Source organism: Merops nubicus, unplaced genomic scaffold (genome assembly GCF_000691845.1).
Source record: "Merops nubicus isolate BGI_N331 unplaced genomic scaffold, ASM69184v1 scaffold7010, whole genome shotgun sequence".
In the NCBI taxonomy this organism is placed as follows: domain Eukaryota; kingdom Metazoa; phylum Chordata; class Aves; order Coraciiformes; family Meropidae; genus Merops; species Merops nubicus.
Genome location: NW_008582078.1, coordinates 28,161 through 47,224, shown reverse-complemented (window position 1 = coordinate 47,224; position 19,064 = coordinate 28,161). Strand labels below are relative to the sequence as shown.

Genomic DNA, 19,064 nt, shown 5'->3' with positions numbered 1-19,064 from the left:
CAGCAGGAAAAAGTGTGGAACATTACGAAGGCTTTTTGGAGACGTTTTCTGGAATTTCAAGGCTGGCATCCTGCAATGGTCAGGGTGGTAGGTGTTATAATGGTGGTAGGTGAGGAGGCTGCTGTGGCTGTTGGCACATGAATCCCAGGTAAGTTGCCTGTTGCTTCTCTGAACCTTCACTGCCCACATGAAGGGATGATGGAAAATCAGAAAACAAAAGGACCAGAGAAGAGGGAAAAGTAACTGAATTGCACAAATAAACAAACAAACAAAAAAAGAAGTCAAAAGATGAGAATAAACTGAAAATAAAATAAAATATTAATAACCTAGACTTGTCTTCTTATCAGGGGATTCTAACTTGAGGAACAGAAATAATAGTATTTTTTTTTCTCAGGATAAGTGCTTATGATTGGAGTTTTTTGTGTTCCTGTATTAATTTTTAAAAAGATTAGCACAGAATCAATTTCTAATCTCACTCTGGATTTAGGAGTTAATATTGCAAACTTCCTGAGGAAATACTACCAACAGATGGTTACTAAGTTTCTGCTCACATCCATCTATGTCCAGAAAACCAACCAGATACTACACAGCACTGCCTAAAATGGAGATGTTTACTTGCCAGTCATTTCAATTTACTGCATTGACACTTTAATTTTGCCACTATCTATAGTGGGCATAATGCTATTCTGTGCAGTACATGACTTCCCTGGGCCAGCAGCACAAAACTCTACCCTGAAGCCTGGTTAATAAAGAAGAGAGTTCTCATTGATTAGTTGCATGTGCAATTAAATAGTTTTTAAAAACTTCATCTTCAAAACTTAAAAATGATCCTTTTCTGGATGAAATCTGAGACCATATTTGATTGCTGTTTCTATGTGTGGGGAGTCTGGGATATGCCAAAAGTGGAAGCCAGTATTTGCCAAGAGAACAGGAAGCATTTCAGTGGGTGTGTCAAATATTAAAGGACAATGATTGAAGTCACCCTTCACTAAATACAGTCTACTCATCATTAAATTTGATGTAGCCATGTTCTTGATGAACCATAGAGGAACACTCCAAACGGGGAACTATTCACTGAATGTTTGCCTTAAAAACACCAATGGATTCACCCGTATTATGGAACATAAGACAGAGTCTTCAGCCCATGAGCTGTACTACCTGTCTTGCTGCTACCTGCTACATCTATAATGGCTGCAGACACAAATGACGCCATGATGTACTTTAACAGAGGACAAAAATCTTCACTGTTTACATTGGACCCACACCTTATGTTAACATCTTACTGAGACAAAATAAGGGGAAAAAGGGGTAGACATCACGGCAAGCACTGCACAGTGTCAGAAGAAAAAGCTATCCTTTTCTTTCACTTCTTCATGTTCCATAAGCAGTGATCTGATAATTGTCTGAGTACGTTAACCCTCCTCTGGCCCCAAAGCAATGCCTGTCACTATAGCGAGGAGTACGCATCAGGGAAGGGAGAAGAAAAGGAGAGTACAGGGGCCCATCATGTTGCCACAGCCTTGTAGGGTGGCTGGGACTCTGGAGGCCCTGTCACTGCCAGGCCTGGATTTGTGCCATTGATTGGGGTGCCTCAGGCCTGTGTACCTCCCTAAGAGCAGCCTTACAATGTCCTGACAGATGTTCAAATAAAAAGAATTGGTTTGGGGTTTTTGGTCCCCCTCAACAGACGACAAAGGTGAGGGCTGGGTGTGATGCCCGCACCAGAAGGAGCACGTGGCACCACCTCCCAACCTGTGCCTTGGGGTACCTCACCCACTGGCACCAGTGCTAGTGACTGCAGAGACTTTGGAAAATCTCACGGCAGCCAGAAAAGCCCCAGAAACAGCAGCAGTAGCCTGATATGGCCATATGTATACTGCAGACTTATCATACCTTCTCAGACGAAACCATCTCCTTGATTACGTGCAGAGACAGCAAGATTTCCAAACTAACTATGTTGTAAAAATTAAAATCTGATAAGAACAATGTGGCAAGGTGGATTTTCATTATTTTCAAGTTGCTGCAAGCCTTGCTTAATTAAAAAGACTGCTTCCAGCAGGAAATTATCTGGTAGTTTTTGATATATTTTAATGTTTTATTTTCACGCTGAGAGCAGAGATAAAAATGGCCTATGAAGTGAGAAGGTACACAAATTCAGTTTGCTCAGCTTGTAGTTGGATAATCCCAATGCAACAGACGTTCTGTAAAAAAAAATCCTGTTGTGTGCAACCGTAGTAATTTAGCAATAATTTGAGCTATTCCAACCCAGGGTTGTGTACAGCAAACATAAAACTAATGGGGCAGCAAGAGAAATGAATGTTAGCGGCACGGAATAAAGGGGGAGAAAAAAGAAATCTGGTCTTTTACAGTGCTCTCTATTTTATTTTAGGGCTAAAATTTCAAATTATTTTATATACTGACTTTCCTGCCCATTTTAAATTCCCAACATGTTCCCATAACACCAATAACTGAACTCAACAGATACAGCCCTAATGACTTGGCTTATCCTAGGCACATAAAGTGAGCTTGTCAAACTCTGCAGTATCTAGGACATACCACACCTGATGAAAAGTTGTTTCCAAGAGGGTTGTTGCTTCCATAAAGCATGTTATATCTTGAATTGGTCATGATATTGGAGTGGTACCACCTGGTGTGGGGCTGGGAAAGCTGTAAACATCCTAGTTATTCTGCCTTATTTAAGAAATCAATTTTATTACCTTAGGGAGATTTCTCCTCAAAAGATGCTCTTATGTACTTTTTGCAGATACCCTTGATAGGATTTCATAACAGGGAGTTTTTAACTCTGGCATAGCAAAAGCGTTACTTTTTCTAGACATCTACAATGGGTCAAAGTGACTAGCACATTAACAGCATGAATTTGTTTTAAACGCTGGTTAAGGAACCAACTGCAATAGTCTACACAAATCCTTGGCCCTGGCACTCATCTTCCCCAAAGAAACATTCTTCAAAAGTTCTTTAATCAGCCAGAAACTGATTGTGTGACATCTTTGTTTAAAAAAAAAAAAAAAAAAGCTCTGTTGCAATGCACTGTCGTAACTGAAAAAAATGAAAATATATTGCAAAATTTTGTCCTCCATCTCATTCTGCTTCTGCAGTATCGCTCCCTGCTCCCTCACCCCTTCCAACTGGCTTAAGTAGAAAGGGGAAGAGATGCAGCTGAATAATGAAAGAACGTGTTGTTGTGAGGGTTGCTTTTTGTTCACCCTGGTTTAGGAGAAACTAGTGTCTCCTCGGCCACTGGCTCAATATCCACCACCGATAAACTGACTAGAGCATCGTTTATCACAGGACAACCTGGATCTCAGAGAGATGTCCAAGAACATTTACCATCACTGACATTTCTAGGCCTCAGAAATCTTGTCTTGGTCTAAAGGAGGCAGAAGCACAGTACCACAGGCTCAGAAAATGCTACTACTGGTTCATGCTGCAACACAGAGACCTATTCTCTGTGTATTTGATAACCCTTGTTACTTCTTTAACGTCTGTCAACATGCAGTATTTTAGACTGAATTTATGAATACTGTGAATTTGCCACTTTCTCAGGATTATTTACAAGACAAGACAGGCAGCCTCCATCTTCAAATACTAAGGCATTTTACATATATTTGATTTGAAAATGGAAAGCCATTGTCTTCAAGCATGTTGGTATGAAATATACCACAGTGAAAAACGCTGAGACCTTTTTATTAGCACTGACAATAACCACATGAAGCAATCTCAAAAGTACTTTAAAAGACGATGGCAATAAATAATAACGCCATTAGTAAGAGAATTTTTTTTTTTGTGGTAGTTTAAGGCAGAACAGGTGTTATTAATGAAGCGGCCATAACAGACTATCAAGTCAATATGTTGAGAAGAAGTTGGCTGTGGTCCTTCGTCCCTTTAAATTTACGAAGCAATTTAGAGATTAATTTACTGAAGCGCCTAGCTGGTGCCCCAGTGATTGCAGCAGAAAAGTCAACAGGAGCCTTTATGCACACGTACAAGTGTGCAGTGCCATTTCTCAGTAAAACATTTCCCTCCCTATGCATGGGAATCTCAGAGGGTGCAGTAAAGCCAAGAAAACACAGAGCTTCTCTGAAACTGCAGAAGCATAACCTGGGGAGCTGAAACAACTTTTACAGATCTAACTGACACAATAGATTTCTTGGCCATTCAGCAAGGGCAGGCAAAGTAAAAGGTAGGAAAAGAAAGGGGTGTTTGGTGCTACAGGTGCTCTTACCGTGCTCCGGGCCTTTCAGCGCTAGCCGAGTCTGGTGGTGAGGAAGGATCTCAAGTTTGACATTATCTGCAGCATTAGCCAAAAACTGCGTTGCTTCTGCCAGCGTACAGTACTCCATGCTGGTGCCGTCAATGGACAGAATATGGTCTCCTACATGTAATGCACCACATCTATATAAAAGGGGAAAAACTCGGTATGATCAGGTATGCTCTTCGCTGGGAAAATGAGTTTTACTGCCTTCAAACTGGTCATGACAACTATACAGGAGTTCTTTTTTTCGCGAGAGATTTGTGTTTTGTAGGCATTGTCACTGGTCAGACTTTAGATCTATTAGTACAAACCTTAAAAACAATTCAGTTAATACAGTATATGTCAAGACATCACTCACAGAACTGGAATGGGGTAGCTGACTATAAAAATATGTGTGAATGGCAGCAGAATAAAATGAGAAGAGCTTAAGGAGACTCGAATAACTTGGTCACATATCCCTCACACAAGCACCCAGTTCATCATTTTTTGAGTTATAGTTCAAACATTTATTAGTACAAAAGCTGTAAATGACGATGAAATTATGCAGTAGTCAAACAAATAATGAAACCAGGGCTAGCATGGTGACTTGAGGAGTGGGGTGGGGAGGGGGCTATCTGCTAAATCTTGCTGCACTCAAGAGACTGGCTACTGGATGAGTTGAGAAATGCAAACACAGCAGTCAGCATCCCGACGTACCAGTCAAGTGGACAGCTCCTTTAATTGGTTACCCCCTGCGAAACGGGAAAAAACAGAGGGAGAAAATTAAAGCATCCTGCACCATTGAACTGGAGAACACCCCTGGATCAATGGCCGTCACTCTCAAAGTTTCTACTTTAAAAGCCCACAGAGGAGCTGTAGACTCACTGCTACAAGTGGGTGCTACCGAAAGCACCATTGTCAAGGAGGAATTACAAGGAAGGGTGACTGGGGACATGCAGGAGGAATTTGCTGCTGAAACATAATATTTAAGGAATTTTTAGATAGAGATATGCATATAGAAATATACTGTATATGTAGAAACACACACACACACACACGCATCCCAGAAAAGATCCCACAGCTCTGTTACGGAGGCTTAGACTACTGGGGAAAAATATCTCTATTTTTTTAAATGGTTTTATTTAAAGTGTTTTGATGAAGTGGAAAAATTACAGCAAAAGAACTTCAAAATACAGAAGCCAGTCTTCCTAATACCTCAGTCACATTCTAAAATATCAATAAAATAATCCAGACATATGGAGTTCCATTTCACTGTGCCACAAGAATGAGTGATAGAATCTAAAAGAACATTTCAAGGTTGCAAAGCCTCAAAATTTACTTCTCTTGACAGCTGTTCCATACTGTGGGCTTACTTTAAGAATTCCAGTGGGTTATTTATTTTTTTTTAAATATTAGTCTCTGCTACAGCATTACACTTAACAGTCAGAGCAAACCTCTAAACTCCCATGTTGCATAGTGCAACCAGACAGTCACATATTACATTGGGGCTAGTTTATGTCATTAAATACTACATGATTAAAGGAAATAGTCTGGAAGTCTTAAACTCGTCGGTATGGAAAAATAATGTGACAAAGTGCTCATTTTAAGACCTGCAACCTTGAGAGCATCTGGTTCAGTCAATTTTATCAAAAAAGAGAAGTTTGTTTTTAAAACCAAGCCAAAGTAGACGTAACATGGATGTGTTGACCTGCAGTGTCAGCCCTCTGTCAGACTCACCTGTCTGCAATACTCGCAGATTTGATTTTGTCTATGACAATGACCTGTTTGTTGCAGCACATCGAGGTAGTTAGTGCAACCCCAAGAGCAGCACCAGGAGTTTTGGCAACTTCAACTAGTAGTGGCCCAGACGCTGTTGCTACTGAATCTGTTAAAATTAGACAACAAAAGATCAGTATTACACCAACGTGGCACTCAAGCCATTTTCATATTTTGTTAGATAAAATCTTCATGGCGAGTCTATTTCTTTAACCAAACAACATACCACTTAAATTCTAGAATAGCATCGGTTTAGGTGTCAAGAATCGTCTCTTAATGTTGAAAATAATAAAAGGAAGAGGAAGATTTGTGAATCTGGGATGCCTGGAATCTTCTGACTGTGTCAGAATTAGAGATGGACCAGGTTAGAGAACCAGGACATGTTAGCCTATCCCTCTCTTCAACAACTGAAGCAAAAAATTACCTAGAATTTAAAACAGGCATGCTGAAGAAACAGAATAAATTTTAAAAAGCAGAAAATTATCTGGAAAAAAAAATAACAGGTGAATAGGTTCAAAAAGGTTGTTAAATTAATTTTCAGAAAATAAGGGGAAGGTCTGTGAACAACAGCTATAATAATGAAATTAAGAAGGTGAAGAAAGAGTCTACCAGAAATACCTCAAAAAAAGAAAGGACAATTTAGGAGAAAATCGTCAAAGTGCAGGAGGTATGACAGCTAGAAATAGCAGGAGTTAAAGCAAAATGCATGTGAGGAGTTTCAGAAGATTCTTGTAATATCGTGTCACTGGATAAAGTACTGCCTTGCAACAGGGCACAGATAGTAAATGACCAACACTGAAAAAAGAAAGCAGAAAAATGAGAGGCAGCAACAGTCATGATTGATGACTGTGGCGAGGAACTATGCCCAAGAGAGACAAGTGCTAGACAGAACAAAGGAAAAAGACAGCAGGCTGCTTCCTAAATGCCAAAACAAAGCAGGCAGTGATAAGGGTGAAGTGCATTCTGGAGACTGCCTGAGAGAGAACTCCTGCTAACTGATACCCATTGATCAACAATGGATCTCAGTGGAGTAAGATACAGCAAGCAAAGGTGTCTTTAAGGACATTAAAAGACTGAGACAAAGAAAGTGATATCAGAAGCCTTTGGAGGTGCTTACAGTCAGAATCAGGAAAAAATGAATAAACAAAGACTTATGCTGGAGCAAAGTTACCAAATGTCCTCCTAACAAAGAGAAGAGATTTGTATTCAGACAGTACTGGAGCCTGCTGTAGGAATACTAAGAAAATGCTGACGCCTCTCAGAAGTCTCTGAGATTGAAGCTGTAAAAGAACTGCAGCTGGGCTTCAAAGTATGGAGAAACGGGCAGATATAAGATATTCCATTCAGTCTCAAATCTACAGAATCCATCCAAAAATGTAATTCTGACATGGAAGAGAAAGACTGTGAAACAGTGTATTATTGTACAAAACTAACAAACTACATGATGATACAAGAAATTGGATGAGAGCTTGATTAACTAACACTCAGCTAAGGTTCTCTTCCTAGCTAGAGAGTAATGCAGGTAAGCTGCAGATAGACTAGGAGTGAAAAAAGATGCTTGTGTGGAATAAAATCATTAAAGCATCAGTTAATTATTACAGAACTCCTTTCCTCCTCACAACCTGAAATAATTTTTATGCTCCTGTTGTCTTTTTCCCCAGTTAGAAACCTGAAGGTTTGAAGGGGAGATACAGTATTTTTTAAAATGCCCATTAAATCTGAGCGATTCATTTTTGTGCCAAACTGGTACTGACTTTTTAAAGGCTGAACTTACCAAAAATAAGCTGCTCCATAAATGTGAACCAAACTTTAAATTGTGATCTGAAAGAAGAGTCCACCCAGTAGCATCCCTGCCTGGAGCTTCAGGCACTAAACAGCTTTAAAGCTGGGTGAACTGCCCTCAGCAGCTACTTGTCTTTCTCTAGTAACTAAAGGAGGTTATCACAATCAAAATCCTGTCTTAGATGCCTTGGTTAAGGGTCTAAGACAGGCAGGATGCATGCAGTGTCTGGCATATGGCCAAATAAGCACGCACAGTAGAGTAGTATTTTAAAATTCCTGATTCCCACTCCTGCACTGAGAAACCATTATCTTCTTCTTGAATATTCCAGTGGTTTCTGGAGCTACAAAGTCGCTCACATTTATAAATATATGGGAAGAAGACTCAAACCATGTTTGTCATCAGTACTGTGACAAAGGTTTGAACTCCTATCGATCCAGAAAATGGCAAAGCTCAAGTTGTTACTGGTCTAATGCAAGTTCTTTCTGTAACGATTGCCTTGAGGAGAGGAAACTAAATGCAAATATCTCTTGAGAATGAGTAAATCTTTCAAGATGCTGCTCCAGAGTTACTTGAGAAATGCATGATCAGCTTATGCCCTAGTGTTATTTCCCATGTGCCTGGTTGAAATGCACAGGGAAAGCAAAACAAGGCAGATAGGATGAATAAATAAGACAACTACATTAGAGGAACCAGAAGAGAAGAAATGGAGTGTGTCTAACTGTGGAAAATAAACACAAGGAGGAGAAATCAGAAGGCAATAATCAAGCACACAGTCCCTGACAGAGAAGGATTAGTTTATCATGTTGAAGTAAAGCATGGATATGAAAAAATGAATCATACAGGTATAAATTATTCATGTGTGAAGATGTTTCAGCCATTAAGATATTTACACCGTGACTGAAGCACTTACACTCTGTGTTGATTTATTGGCTGTGTAATTACATAAGATATACTGATGAATATTTGTATGAAAAACGCTCTAGATTTTTGATTTTGTTAATAAATTCTCTCACTTTTGAGCACTGCATCTCAATCAGTACAAGAGGCTTGATTAAAACCTCCCAGAGGAAGCAGCACTGCTTTCTGCATGCTAATACACTTTTTCAGCTAGATAGCAGCATACCTTTTCTATTTGACAGCTTAAATCACTAGCAACATGGGGTTTTATTCTGACTACACTTTTATGATGTATAAATATCCTATATGATATATATAAAACTTTTGGCTAAAATTAGCAGTGTCACCACCCTCCCGCACCTCATAAGGTAATCATAAATGATTTTTAAAGTTGGGTTTTTTTTTTAAATCTTGATTTCCAATGAAAATTAGGTTTAAGGGATTACACTACACGCTTTTGCCTACATACTTGTAAATGTATGTATCTGCCAATCACTGCCTATCCTTATGGCTTGTCGAAACCAGTACAACATCTGATGGCTGGTAGAGGATAGAAAACCTCTTTAGGATTCTCACTGTAGGGCAAGCCAACAAGTGAGATGCTTGTATTAGGCAGCAGAGAATCTACATGTGAAACAGTACTTAATGCCCCCAAAGGGGAAATGCTTCAGTCCGAGCTTGCAATCCATATTGTCACTAAATCCATAGGAAAATGAACTAATATTTTTTTTTTAATTTATTTTGTTTTGGTTTGGTTTTCCCCCCCTTGTTTTTCTTTTTTTCTTCCCAAAGCCTTCTTGCACTTCAAGCTGGGAGGTGTTGTTATACTGTGAGCATGCTCCTACAGGAACACTAAGCTCTGCTGCTACTATTTATGCCCTGCAGCTTCTCACTTCCCTGACTGCAAAGTTTCGGGTGCTTTCTTATTTTTTCTTCAGAACTCATGGCAACACAAGGTACAAATAATTTTTTGAGTGGCTTGGAAGAAACAGACAAAGAGGAAGGGTGTCAAAACCAATTTTGACCTTAAAGAGCCAGCTGAAACAGTTGAAAGACACAGCCCCACAAGACTGCTACTGATTTAGCCTGGATGCCGTTGTATCATCTGCTAATGATGTGAGTGACAAACAAGTGGATAACTTGTTATGTCACATTAATTTTTCTCTTGTTGAGCTTTTTTCCTATCAGGCATCCAAGGGCTAACATTTTTTTCACCTTAAGATAGCATATGGCAGGTTCATGTAGCCTTCTCTGTTGTTGTAATTCTCTGACTGAAAGCAGTAAGAAAACCACCCCAGTAAATCCATGCTGGTTCAGATTAGTAAACAAATGCATAGTTCCTCAAAATTGCAGTCCTCTCAAAGCAAAGTTTTAACACTTTTTTACCAATGTATTCACAGATAAAAATGTGTCTCACTCCTGTAACTAGAAGCCAGTAATTCATGGAAATATTTTTTCTTGGTTAAAAAAAATGTGCTTTTCTGCTCCTCATACCTTTCTTTGTTCCCTTCATACAAAATCTTTGCAGTTTATAGATAGCGAGTAAAGCAGTACCTCCCTCAGGTAGGAGTGTTTTTTTTTTTTTTTTTGTCCATTCAGTTCTTGTCAGTACTTCCAATTCTTTCTTCTCTCTTTTTCTGTAACCCAAATTTATTTTACCCATTGCCTCATGCTCAGGCTAGTCAAGAAAGCATGTTCTTAATTAGAACAAAGGGCCACCCAGATTATATTTTCACAGCAGTAAGCCTCATTAAGCTCAGGCGTAAGACACCCTGATATTTTCCTATAACACCCCTAAAAGGAAAACCATCTTCTACCCCTACATTGCAATCTCCACTACCAATATTTAAAGACTGGACCAGTAGCTGGGTGGATCACAGAATTGTATTTTAGTGAGGTTAAGGAAGATTGTTGAGGAAATGGCAGAAATCTGAAATCTCTAGCACTCTCTCCTTTAAGCATCAGAAAATGTACAGCAAATCAGTTTGGGGAAATCAGTTTGCATCCTGCCATGACTACCAAATGCCCTACGCTTTACACTTGCTTTCCTCTGCTCTTTGTGTGCTCTTTTTTAATCCACAAAAATCAATGATTCTTTTCCAGCATCTGCTCAGCAACCATACATGCTACAGCTCTGAAGTATACAGGACAGTCATTGACTGTTCCCCAAGGAACCTGTTAGGTAAACTCCCACAGAAGGACCTGCACAAGTCCTCAAATGTAGAAATGCACCACCATTTCCTTCAACTTGGTTTCTTTAACAAAAATACAAGAGAATGTAAGAAGTAGCAGGAGATGAAACATAAAAAAAAAATCCCCAAACAAAACTTTTTTTTTTTTTTCTCCCAGAAATGGCTCAAAATTCCAGGTGTCAGACATACCATAGGTTTATCACCATGAGAGTTTTGAGTATTTGCCATTCCTTTGGGAAGCTGGATTGCCGAAATGCAAAAATCAGAGCTAATACATTTCTTACAGGGCACTTGGAATCCATGGCCAGTTGTACAAATTTGAGCGCAGGTAACAAAATGAAAGAACAGGCAGAACTTCTAAGAGATAGGATGAATTTTGTTTGTGGCTTTAGCAGTGACACGCTCTATACAGGCTGTTTTGATCTCTCCCTATCTGTGACAGTGAGACTCATAATCCTCTATCATACCATAGTCCTACTATTTCCCTTCTGATGTCCCCCCAAAACTGCTTTAGCAATAGGTGGTCAACCTCCTCCAACTGTCTGCCTTTTCCATGGTCTCCAGCAAAACAAGAACCAAACCCAGAAACTGCTAGTTACTTCACTGTGCAAGAGAAAGATTTTCTGGGAGCGCACAAATTTTTCTCCACCTTTCTCCTTCCACTATGCTTCTTTCCACTAACACTTTTTTTTAACTCCTTTCCCTAGGTTTTGTAGTTCATCAGGTCACAGATGCAGAGAGAGATGAAAAAAAAACCAACCTTTTGATACTGTTTTACAGTCACACCCTAAAATATTCCTTAGGCTACCTTGCTAACTTTAAACATTTTCCTTTGTAGGGGCATTTTCATTTACTCATATTAAGTTCTTCACTGTGAGTGTGGTGAGACACTGGAACAGATTGCTCAGGGAAGTTGTGGGTGCTCCATCACTAGAGGTGCTCAAGACCAGGTTGGATGAAGCTTTGGGCACCTTGGTCTAGTGGGAGCTGCCCCATCCAGGCAGGGGGATTGGAACTAGATGACCTTTAAGGTCCCTTCCAACCCAAACCATTCTGTGATTCTATATTTAACAAAAATAGATTATTAGCTAAGTCTCCCTTACACAGAGCTGACTGATGGTTATCTAAATACTGGTTTTTTTTTGAGGTGTGGGAGCCTGCTTATTTATGTAATATCCTTTCCTTGTACACCAAAGAAAATCTGATCTCAACAAATCCCTCATCTCCATTTTGCAAGGAAGGGAATATTAATTACATGTTTTTTAAGGCGATCTAATTAAGAAATTGAATTTGGGATCATGGGTCAATGGTTTCAAGAGGGAAAGTAGCAGCAGGGAAGAGAGGCAGGAATAAGACTTCTGCAGTGTCTAAAGGGCACTGGAACAACAGTCAAGACTCCATACAGCTGGGTGGTGCCATGGTCAGTCACTCAGAGCAATATTATGTGATTCCTCATACTTTTGTGACTGTAAAGGCTGTAAGTAAACTACACAGACAGGGCACTGATGCACAGTACTGGCCTTAGTATTCTGTTCTCCTCATATTGCACGTTTCCACCCTGGCTCTGTTTATGCTTCATTTAGCAGGATAACCTTTTTTCATCTCAGATCTTATAGGAAAACCAGAGTCAATGCCAGCTAGAAAGCTCTGATAATGATTTCTGCAAAGCTGAAAGTCATTGACAGTGTTTCTAATTCTCCCAAGAGTTAGAATAAAAAAAAAAATATTAATAAGCATAATGACATGTGAGAATTTACCCTAAGATCCATTTTGTAATGAAGTAAGGCGGCATTATATACTGCAAGGAATATTAGGGGAGAGAGGGTGGCAGTTTCTTTAATAAACCAACCATTTAAAAATTAAAGTGTTCTTTTTCAAAGGGTCAGTAACAATCTCCAAGGCCAAACTTAGAACGTACTGTAAAATATACGTACTCCTAATGTTCCCTTGGTTATGGACTACCAGTGTTTCAGGCAGGCTGTAGAGTGAGCAATAGCTGTTCTTATTTTATCCATCTCAGCTAGAACTAGAGGAGCAAAACCAGTACAAAAAAAGCCTACAAAATAGTGTCTTTTTCCTTATTGTCAGTAAGAGCACAGCACTGGAGCTGCTGGGCTACTAATTGAAAGAAAGCTCACAAAGTCTATTGAATAACATAGCACTGCCTGATAAGGAAAAAAGCCAGCAAAGGCATTTTACACCCTCTCACCTTTGGAATAATCAGAATTCAAAAATGAATAATAGGAATAATTTCAAGAGGATGCTAGCAGAATGTGCGACAGTGAAATGAGAGTGACCTCTCAACCTCAGAATGGAAAACGGAGACATTATTCCCTAAATGAACATGCCACCTATCTCCTCCCCTACACACAAGCAATTTCTTGTTTTTGTCAGCTGATTAGCATAGTCTCTCATTTTCCTCTTCTCACCTAATTCCTGTAATTCATTTATACACCTCTAATTCAGCCAAGATCTTAAAATAAAAAGCTTAGGAGCTGCCTTTACCTAACTTCATACTTTGCAACCTTAGCCCCCTCAGACTTCACAGCTAAGAAATGCCTGCTAACCAGTTGAAGAACCACCACTGCCTTCAAAGTGCTCACAGCAGCAGGGATGTACTCAGAACCTGCTTGGGACACTCTCAGGTTTTTCTCTCATGTTCAGACCACAAAGCCTGCCTAAACCCCTTTTGTTTAAAAGACCTGCCCCAATTCTTGGGATGCTCCTTCCTGTTAACTGTTTCCTGCTCAGACCTCTTTCGTTTTTACTAGGTCCCTTCTCCAGTCAAAAGCTGTATGAAATCCCGATCTCTTAATTTACCTGCATCTTGCTTTTCATTTATCCTGTTAGTCTAAAACCCAGTTTATCTACTGATGAATTTACAATCTACCGGGGCCACAGTGGATGGAGCCCATACAGAAGATCCTGGATGTGCCTCTTCGAGGCTAGTCTGAATACATTTTAAATAGGCCCAGACTCTGCAATTTCTTTCCTTTGTTACCTTGAAAATGAGTACTACATGGAAAATTCAGGTGGCACTTCAAGAACTACTGAAAACTCAAATTTCCACCACTCATGGCAGCACACGATTTCATAACTTGTGAGCCTATAAATACACTTTTATGGTTAATTTGGCAACCTGGGCTTCAAATACCACCTTTCTATTGAAGGATGGCTCCTGAAACTGCCCTGAAACACTACATAGCGTTAGATTGATTATGAAATGTTTGCAGAAGTCAGCAGCAATGGAATTCTCCCTGCATTTCATTCCAGTAATAGAACTCACAAATAATTACTTTTTAAAAACATCTCCCAAAATAAGAAAGTCCCCCAAAATGGTGCAAATAATATGAAAAGTCCCCTGCTGAGGCCTTGCAATACAAAACACTTTTTTCACTATTGCACAAAGCATAGATAAAATGACAAAACCATCAAATCACAGAATGGTTTGGGTTGGAAGGGACCTTTGAAGACCGTCTAGTCCAATGTCCACCACCACGGTTGGGGGCACCTTCTACTAGATCAGGCTGCTCAAAGTTGCATCCAGCCTGACCTTGAATACTTCCAATGATGGGGCATCCACAATTTCTCTGGCAAATCTGATAGATATATATGTATAAAAGAACTTCCTGTACTTATTTTTTATTGCAAGTAGGACAGGAAATAAAATACACAAAAAGTTCGATTTTTTCAAAACACTCCAGCTCTTGCATGATTCTGTATCTGAATAATCACAGCAAATAGAACAAATAAGGACAACACAATTTGCATCTCTGCCTGGAAACTAGGACGCAGTTGGAGTGCCAAATTTCAATCTGGCCTGTCTCAAAAGCATGCCCGTAAGTACACACTACTATGGGTAATACAAGGTACTGCAGTACCCATAAATTATGTCTATTTCCCATAACCACCCTAAGTTTCCATCTGATGGGAATAATAATTAGAGTGAGACTGGATTCTCTTCAAAAGTCTACAGAGCACAAAGCCCTTTGTTGCCAGCACTTGACAGATAGGAACAAATACTGCAAACACCCAAACTCTGTGTTGAGCTGACAGTCCCCATCTGCCCAGGGCTCTACCAAGATAATGACATCCCAGATAATCCCAAAAGCTTCAGGGCAAAGGTGTGCCTTGGACAGTTTGGACATCTGGGTAAGTGAGCTGCGCATGGAACATTTAAGGCAAATAAGGACACGTCAGCACTGTGATAGGGACATAGCTGAGCTGTCCCTGTCTCCCCATCACGCCACAGGAGCTGAAGCCCTGGAGGCAGCAGAGCCACATGAGTGAGGTGCTGGGCCTGTGACAGCCACTTCTGCTTCTCACCACAACGCTTGACCCAAGTGCAGCCCCACTTCCACATGGCTGGGTTGCTTGGCGTACTTGAGGTACAAGGATAGAGCTTTGCTCAAGGGACCTCTGTACTGAGCCACACGGTCTCATACATTCACAGTTACTTACTATTTTCATGTGTTAGTGACCTCTGCACACAAGCCAAGTGCAGTCTCTGCCTTGGAAAGCTGACTTTGAGTGTGCTTCTGCTAACACTGAAATCAACTGACTTGGTTTGGTTGCACAAGCAGGAGGTTTCAGGCTAGTCTAAAAGACTCCTCTGCAAAGCCTATTGAGTATGCACCAAAAGAAAAAAAAAAAATTAAACTCTACATCGTTATCCATAACAAATAACATGAACTTCTGATGCTGCAAGTTTGTACTATCAGTACCACTTTTTTTCAAAAAAACCTTTTGGTCTCTTTTCAACAATCTGTGCTCTAGCACAGCTGTCTTACAAATAATTGGTGCACTGGAACAGCCACAGTATAAAATGCCATCATGCAGAGGGTCGAGGTTGAGCTCTGGCCTTGATGCACCGAGGAGCAGAGTGAGAGTTTTGCATCTCTCAGGGGTTGCACAGAATATTTTGCCATTCAGTGCCAGCCACTCATGGAATGAAACTTTGGTAGAATGAGTCAGAAAACAAGTTTATCACCTGCTTTCTCTCTCTGCTTTGGTATCGCCTGAGCAGCAGCTCGGCAAAAACATTTAAGAGGAACAGGGAAAGTAATTCAGGCGAATTGCCCTCAAATTAAACACAGAAGCCAATGTGAACTCTTTGATACCTCTTTGCAAAAATAATCTAGGATTGTTTACCTGTTGCTTATGTATTTCCAGCTTTTCCCTTCCCGGTGCTTGTTCCAAGCAATACAGAAACAGTACTACTGTGAGTATTCACACAGTCAAAGTAAGTTTCTATGTCCCCTGTTCTCTGTAGCATACATTTCCAGCAAAAAAATTCCCCACGTCCCAAGCAAGCAATAACCTCTAGAAACCCAAGCACCCCATAACTGAGAGAGTCCCAGCAAGGAGAAGTGCACTCTTTGATCTGCTTCCCCAGTAGAGAGCCTGCTGTCTTGCTGCCAGGGTCACCCTTGGCAAGGTTCCTGTGTGGCTCCTTTTTTGCCACAGGACAAGCCATTTACCTCCTGCCAGAGTAGCTTGTGCTGCCAGGCTCAGAAGAACTCCAGATCCTCCCATACCCCTGTCTGATGACTTTTTTCCTTTTGAAGATGGCCCAGGGCTCAGAAGGTATACAGATCTGAAATTCAGTAATTCTCAAAGCTGTATAAAGCAGAAACTTTGAAAAGCATTTTCCAGGCGTGTCTTTTTTTTCCTGACCAGTGAAAAGCCACCCAAATTTACCTAAGCTGTAAAGAATTTGAAAAATTAGAGGTCACAGGGCTCAGAAGGTGGCTCTTCCATTCAACACTGCTGAGCTGATGGTAACAGAAAGACTGTGTGTATGCAAATTGTAAAAGCCCGAATGAGTAGTTAATTAAAATCAGCAAACATCAATATAAATCATTACAAAAATACACGCACATAAAAAAAAGGCTCCGAAGTGTCTGTTTACAAACAGAATGACATTAAAAGAAAAATATTATGGTCACCATGTGGGCACAAAGCACTTCAAACTTAATGAACCCCAGAATGAACATTGCCTGGATGAACTTATTTTTACCTCCCTTCTTTAATTAAATAATCACATATTCCTCCTTCTTCAAGAGCCTCATGCAGAAGACAGACAATGACTATTTAATAGGTAGTAGTAACACTTCTTTTTTTTTTTCTTGTTTTCCCCCATTCTCATGCCTTAATTACTAAACAGTGTTCTCAGCCTTCTCTGAGCATCTGTGGTAGTGGGAGAGCTATTGTATGGTGCAGCTTCTGAATATTCATTACACACAACACACATTTATTAATGATTTTATCTTACAACCACCCTTCAGAGCAAAAGCATGGCATTTTCCCTACTGTACAGATAAACAAATAAGAATCAAAGAAATGGAGGTCAAATGCATCCATTAGTCCGGAGAGGACAATCTGAGACGCCTATGCTGGGATTCACCGCACCAAAACACAGGCATCTACAGAGCAGGCCTGAGATAGCTACACCTGTGCTAAAGACCTAAACTCTCTCTACAACCACCAGAGAAGACTGGCTTTTAAAATGCTTCACCTGCTCTAGTTTAGGTATCCAAGACAAGATCAGATGAGATGTTCTTTAGAACATTTCTTTCACTTGACTGTTTTTCAGATCACTTAGTACTATGCAGCAGGTGACTGATGAAAGAAAGATGTATGCAATCATTCCAATTAAAATCTACATCATAACACATATGCTCCAAAGCATCTGTGTAAGGCTGCATGGGCATCTTTAATTCTTGCTTTTCCCATCCCTGCAGAGCTGAACTGAAAGGAATATTGCAAAGACAAGAAAAAACTTTCCCCAATATAGACAAAACTTTTGGAAAAGTCATTCACAAAGTGCTGCTTCTCCTGCACACACTGAGCTGTATCCTTTCAAAGACTTCCAAATGTAGATAAGTCCAAATGGATTTTCGTCAGGATAAGCAGAAGAGACTTTCCTGAAAGATCTTTCTCTCTCTCAACCAGTACATACTGAACTGCATATCTTCACAAATAAAAGTTTCTCCAACTTCCTCATCACAGGCAAAACACCCTTCTCAAAACTTATTCCTGCAAACAGCAGAACAATTTTGCCTGAAGATGCTTTATCAAAAAAAGAAAAAAGAAAAGCAGACTTAGGCAGTTACCTGGGGGAAGGTGGAAGAGGATCACAACAAAAACCTTAGTGTAAACTGCTGGAGCTTCTACAGTTCTTAAAACCATGGGTTTACCTGTGAGGTAGTCTCAAAAGTTGCAAAAAAGCGATTCCTCCTGCAAGGGGGATCATAAAGAAGCATGGAAAGGACACATTATTTCCTCTTTGCTTTTCCTTTGTAGCTCTTTTCTAGTTTAAACATAGGAGCTGATACTTCTCCCATATTCCTTATCCAACTAGAGAATGGCAGAACACACTGAGAGAGACCACAGCACCACAGCACCAATGCTTTCTAACATCAAATGCTGACAGTTGAAATCGGGTTTATTATGTGAAAGCTCAAAAGTAAATAAAATGAAATGCATGCTGGCTGTTCATCTCAGAGCTTCTCTAGCATGCTCGAGGGTGGAGACTTTTGCTGTGATCTAGACACAAATTGGGATGACCTATAAAACATGACAAAACTGGTAATTTCAGAATGTATACCCTGCTTCCATGTTAATGATGAAGTACCAGAAGATAAATATCTTATCAAACGGGTGAGGAGAAAACGGGCCTGGTATGTTCTCTTTTTGTTAGCAGCCAGGAGAGGACTGAGTGGTAACTGGGTGTAATTAGACCGTGTAAATAGCTCTATTTTTAAACAACCTGCATCAGAGTTAGGTCCTTTCTACATTTCAGACTTCAGTGGGCTGTAGACTCCCTAAAGTAGATGCTCTTATGGTGGCAACAAAAAACATTGATTTACTGGTGCAAACAGCACTAAAACTAGAAGACTTTTATGCTGGCAGAAGACATTTTGTTGATAGACGTTTGGTGCCCATTTGGTGAGAACTGAGGCAGGGGGCAAAGAAGCACAGCTCTGCTGTTTATACCCCTATGAGCAAAGCTCTTCAAATGTAGGACAAAAGCTAGATTCTTCTCCTTTTTAAAAACCCAACTAAAATCAATGAGAGTCTTACTACTGAGTCAAACAGGCTCGGACCAGGACGTGGCTAACTTCAAGAAAGGCACATGATGGCTGACCAAAGGATCAGTAGT

General features: G+C 40.1%; 1 protein-coding gene across 1 annotated transcript in view; it reads right to left on the bottom strand.

Annotated features, from left to right (window-relative positions):
• Positions 1-19,064, bottom strand: part of LOC103769255 (glutamate receptor-interacting protein 1) — a gene marked incomplete at both ends in the record, with an annotated part of 38,683 nt that overhangs the window by 852 nt on the left and 18,767 nt on the right. The window contains 3 exons of the mRNA XM_008936438.1: positions 27-179; positions 4,244-4,413; positions 5,990-6,137. Of these exons, the coding sequence (XP_008934686.1) occupies positions 27-179; positions 4,244-4,413; positions 5,990-6,137 (471 nt within the window). The remainder of the gene's footprint in view (positions 1-26; positions 180-4,243; positions 4,414-5,989; positions 6,138-19,064) is intronic.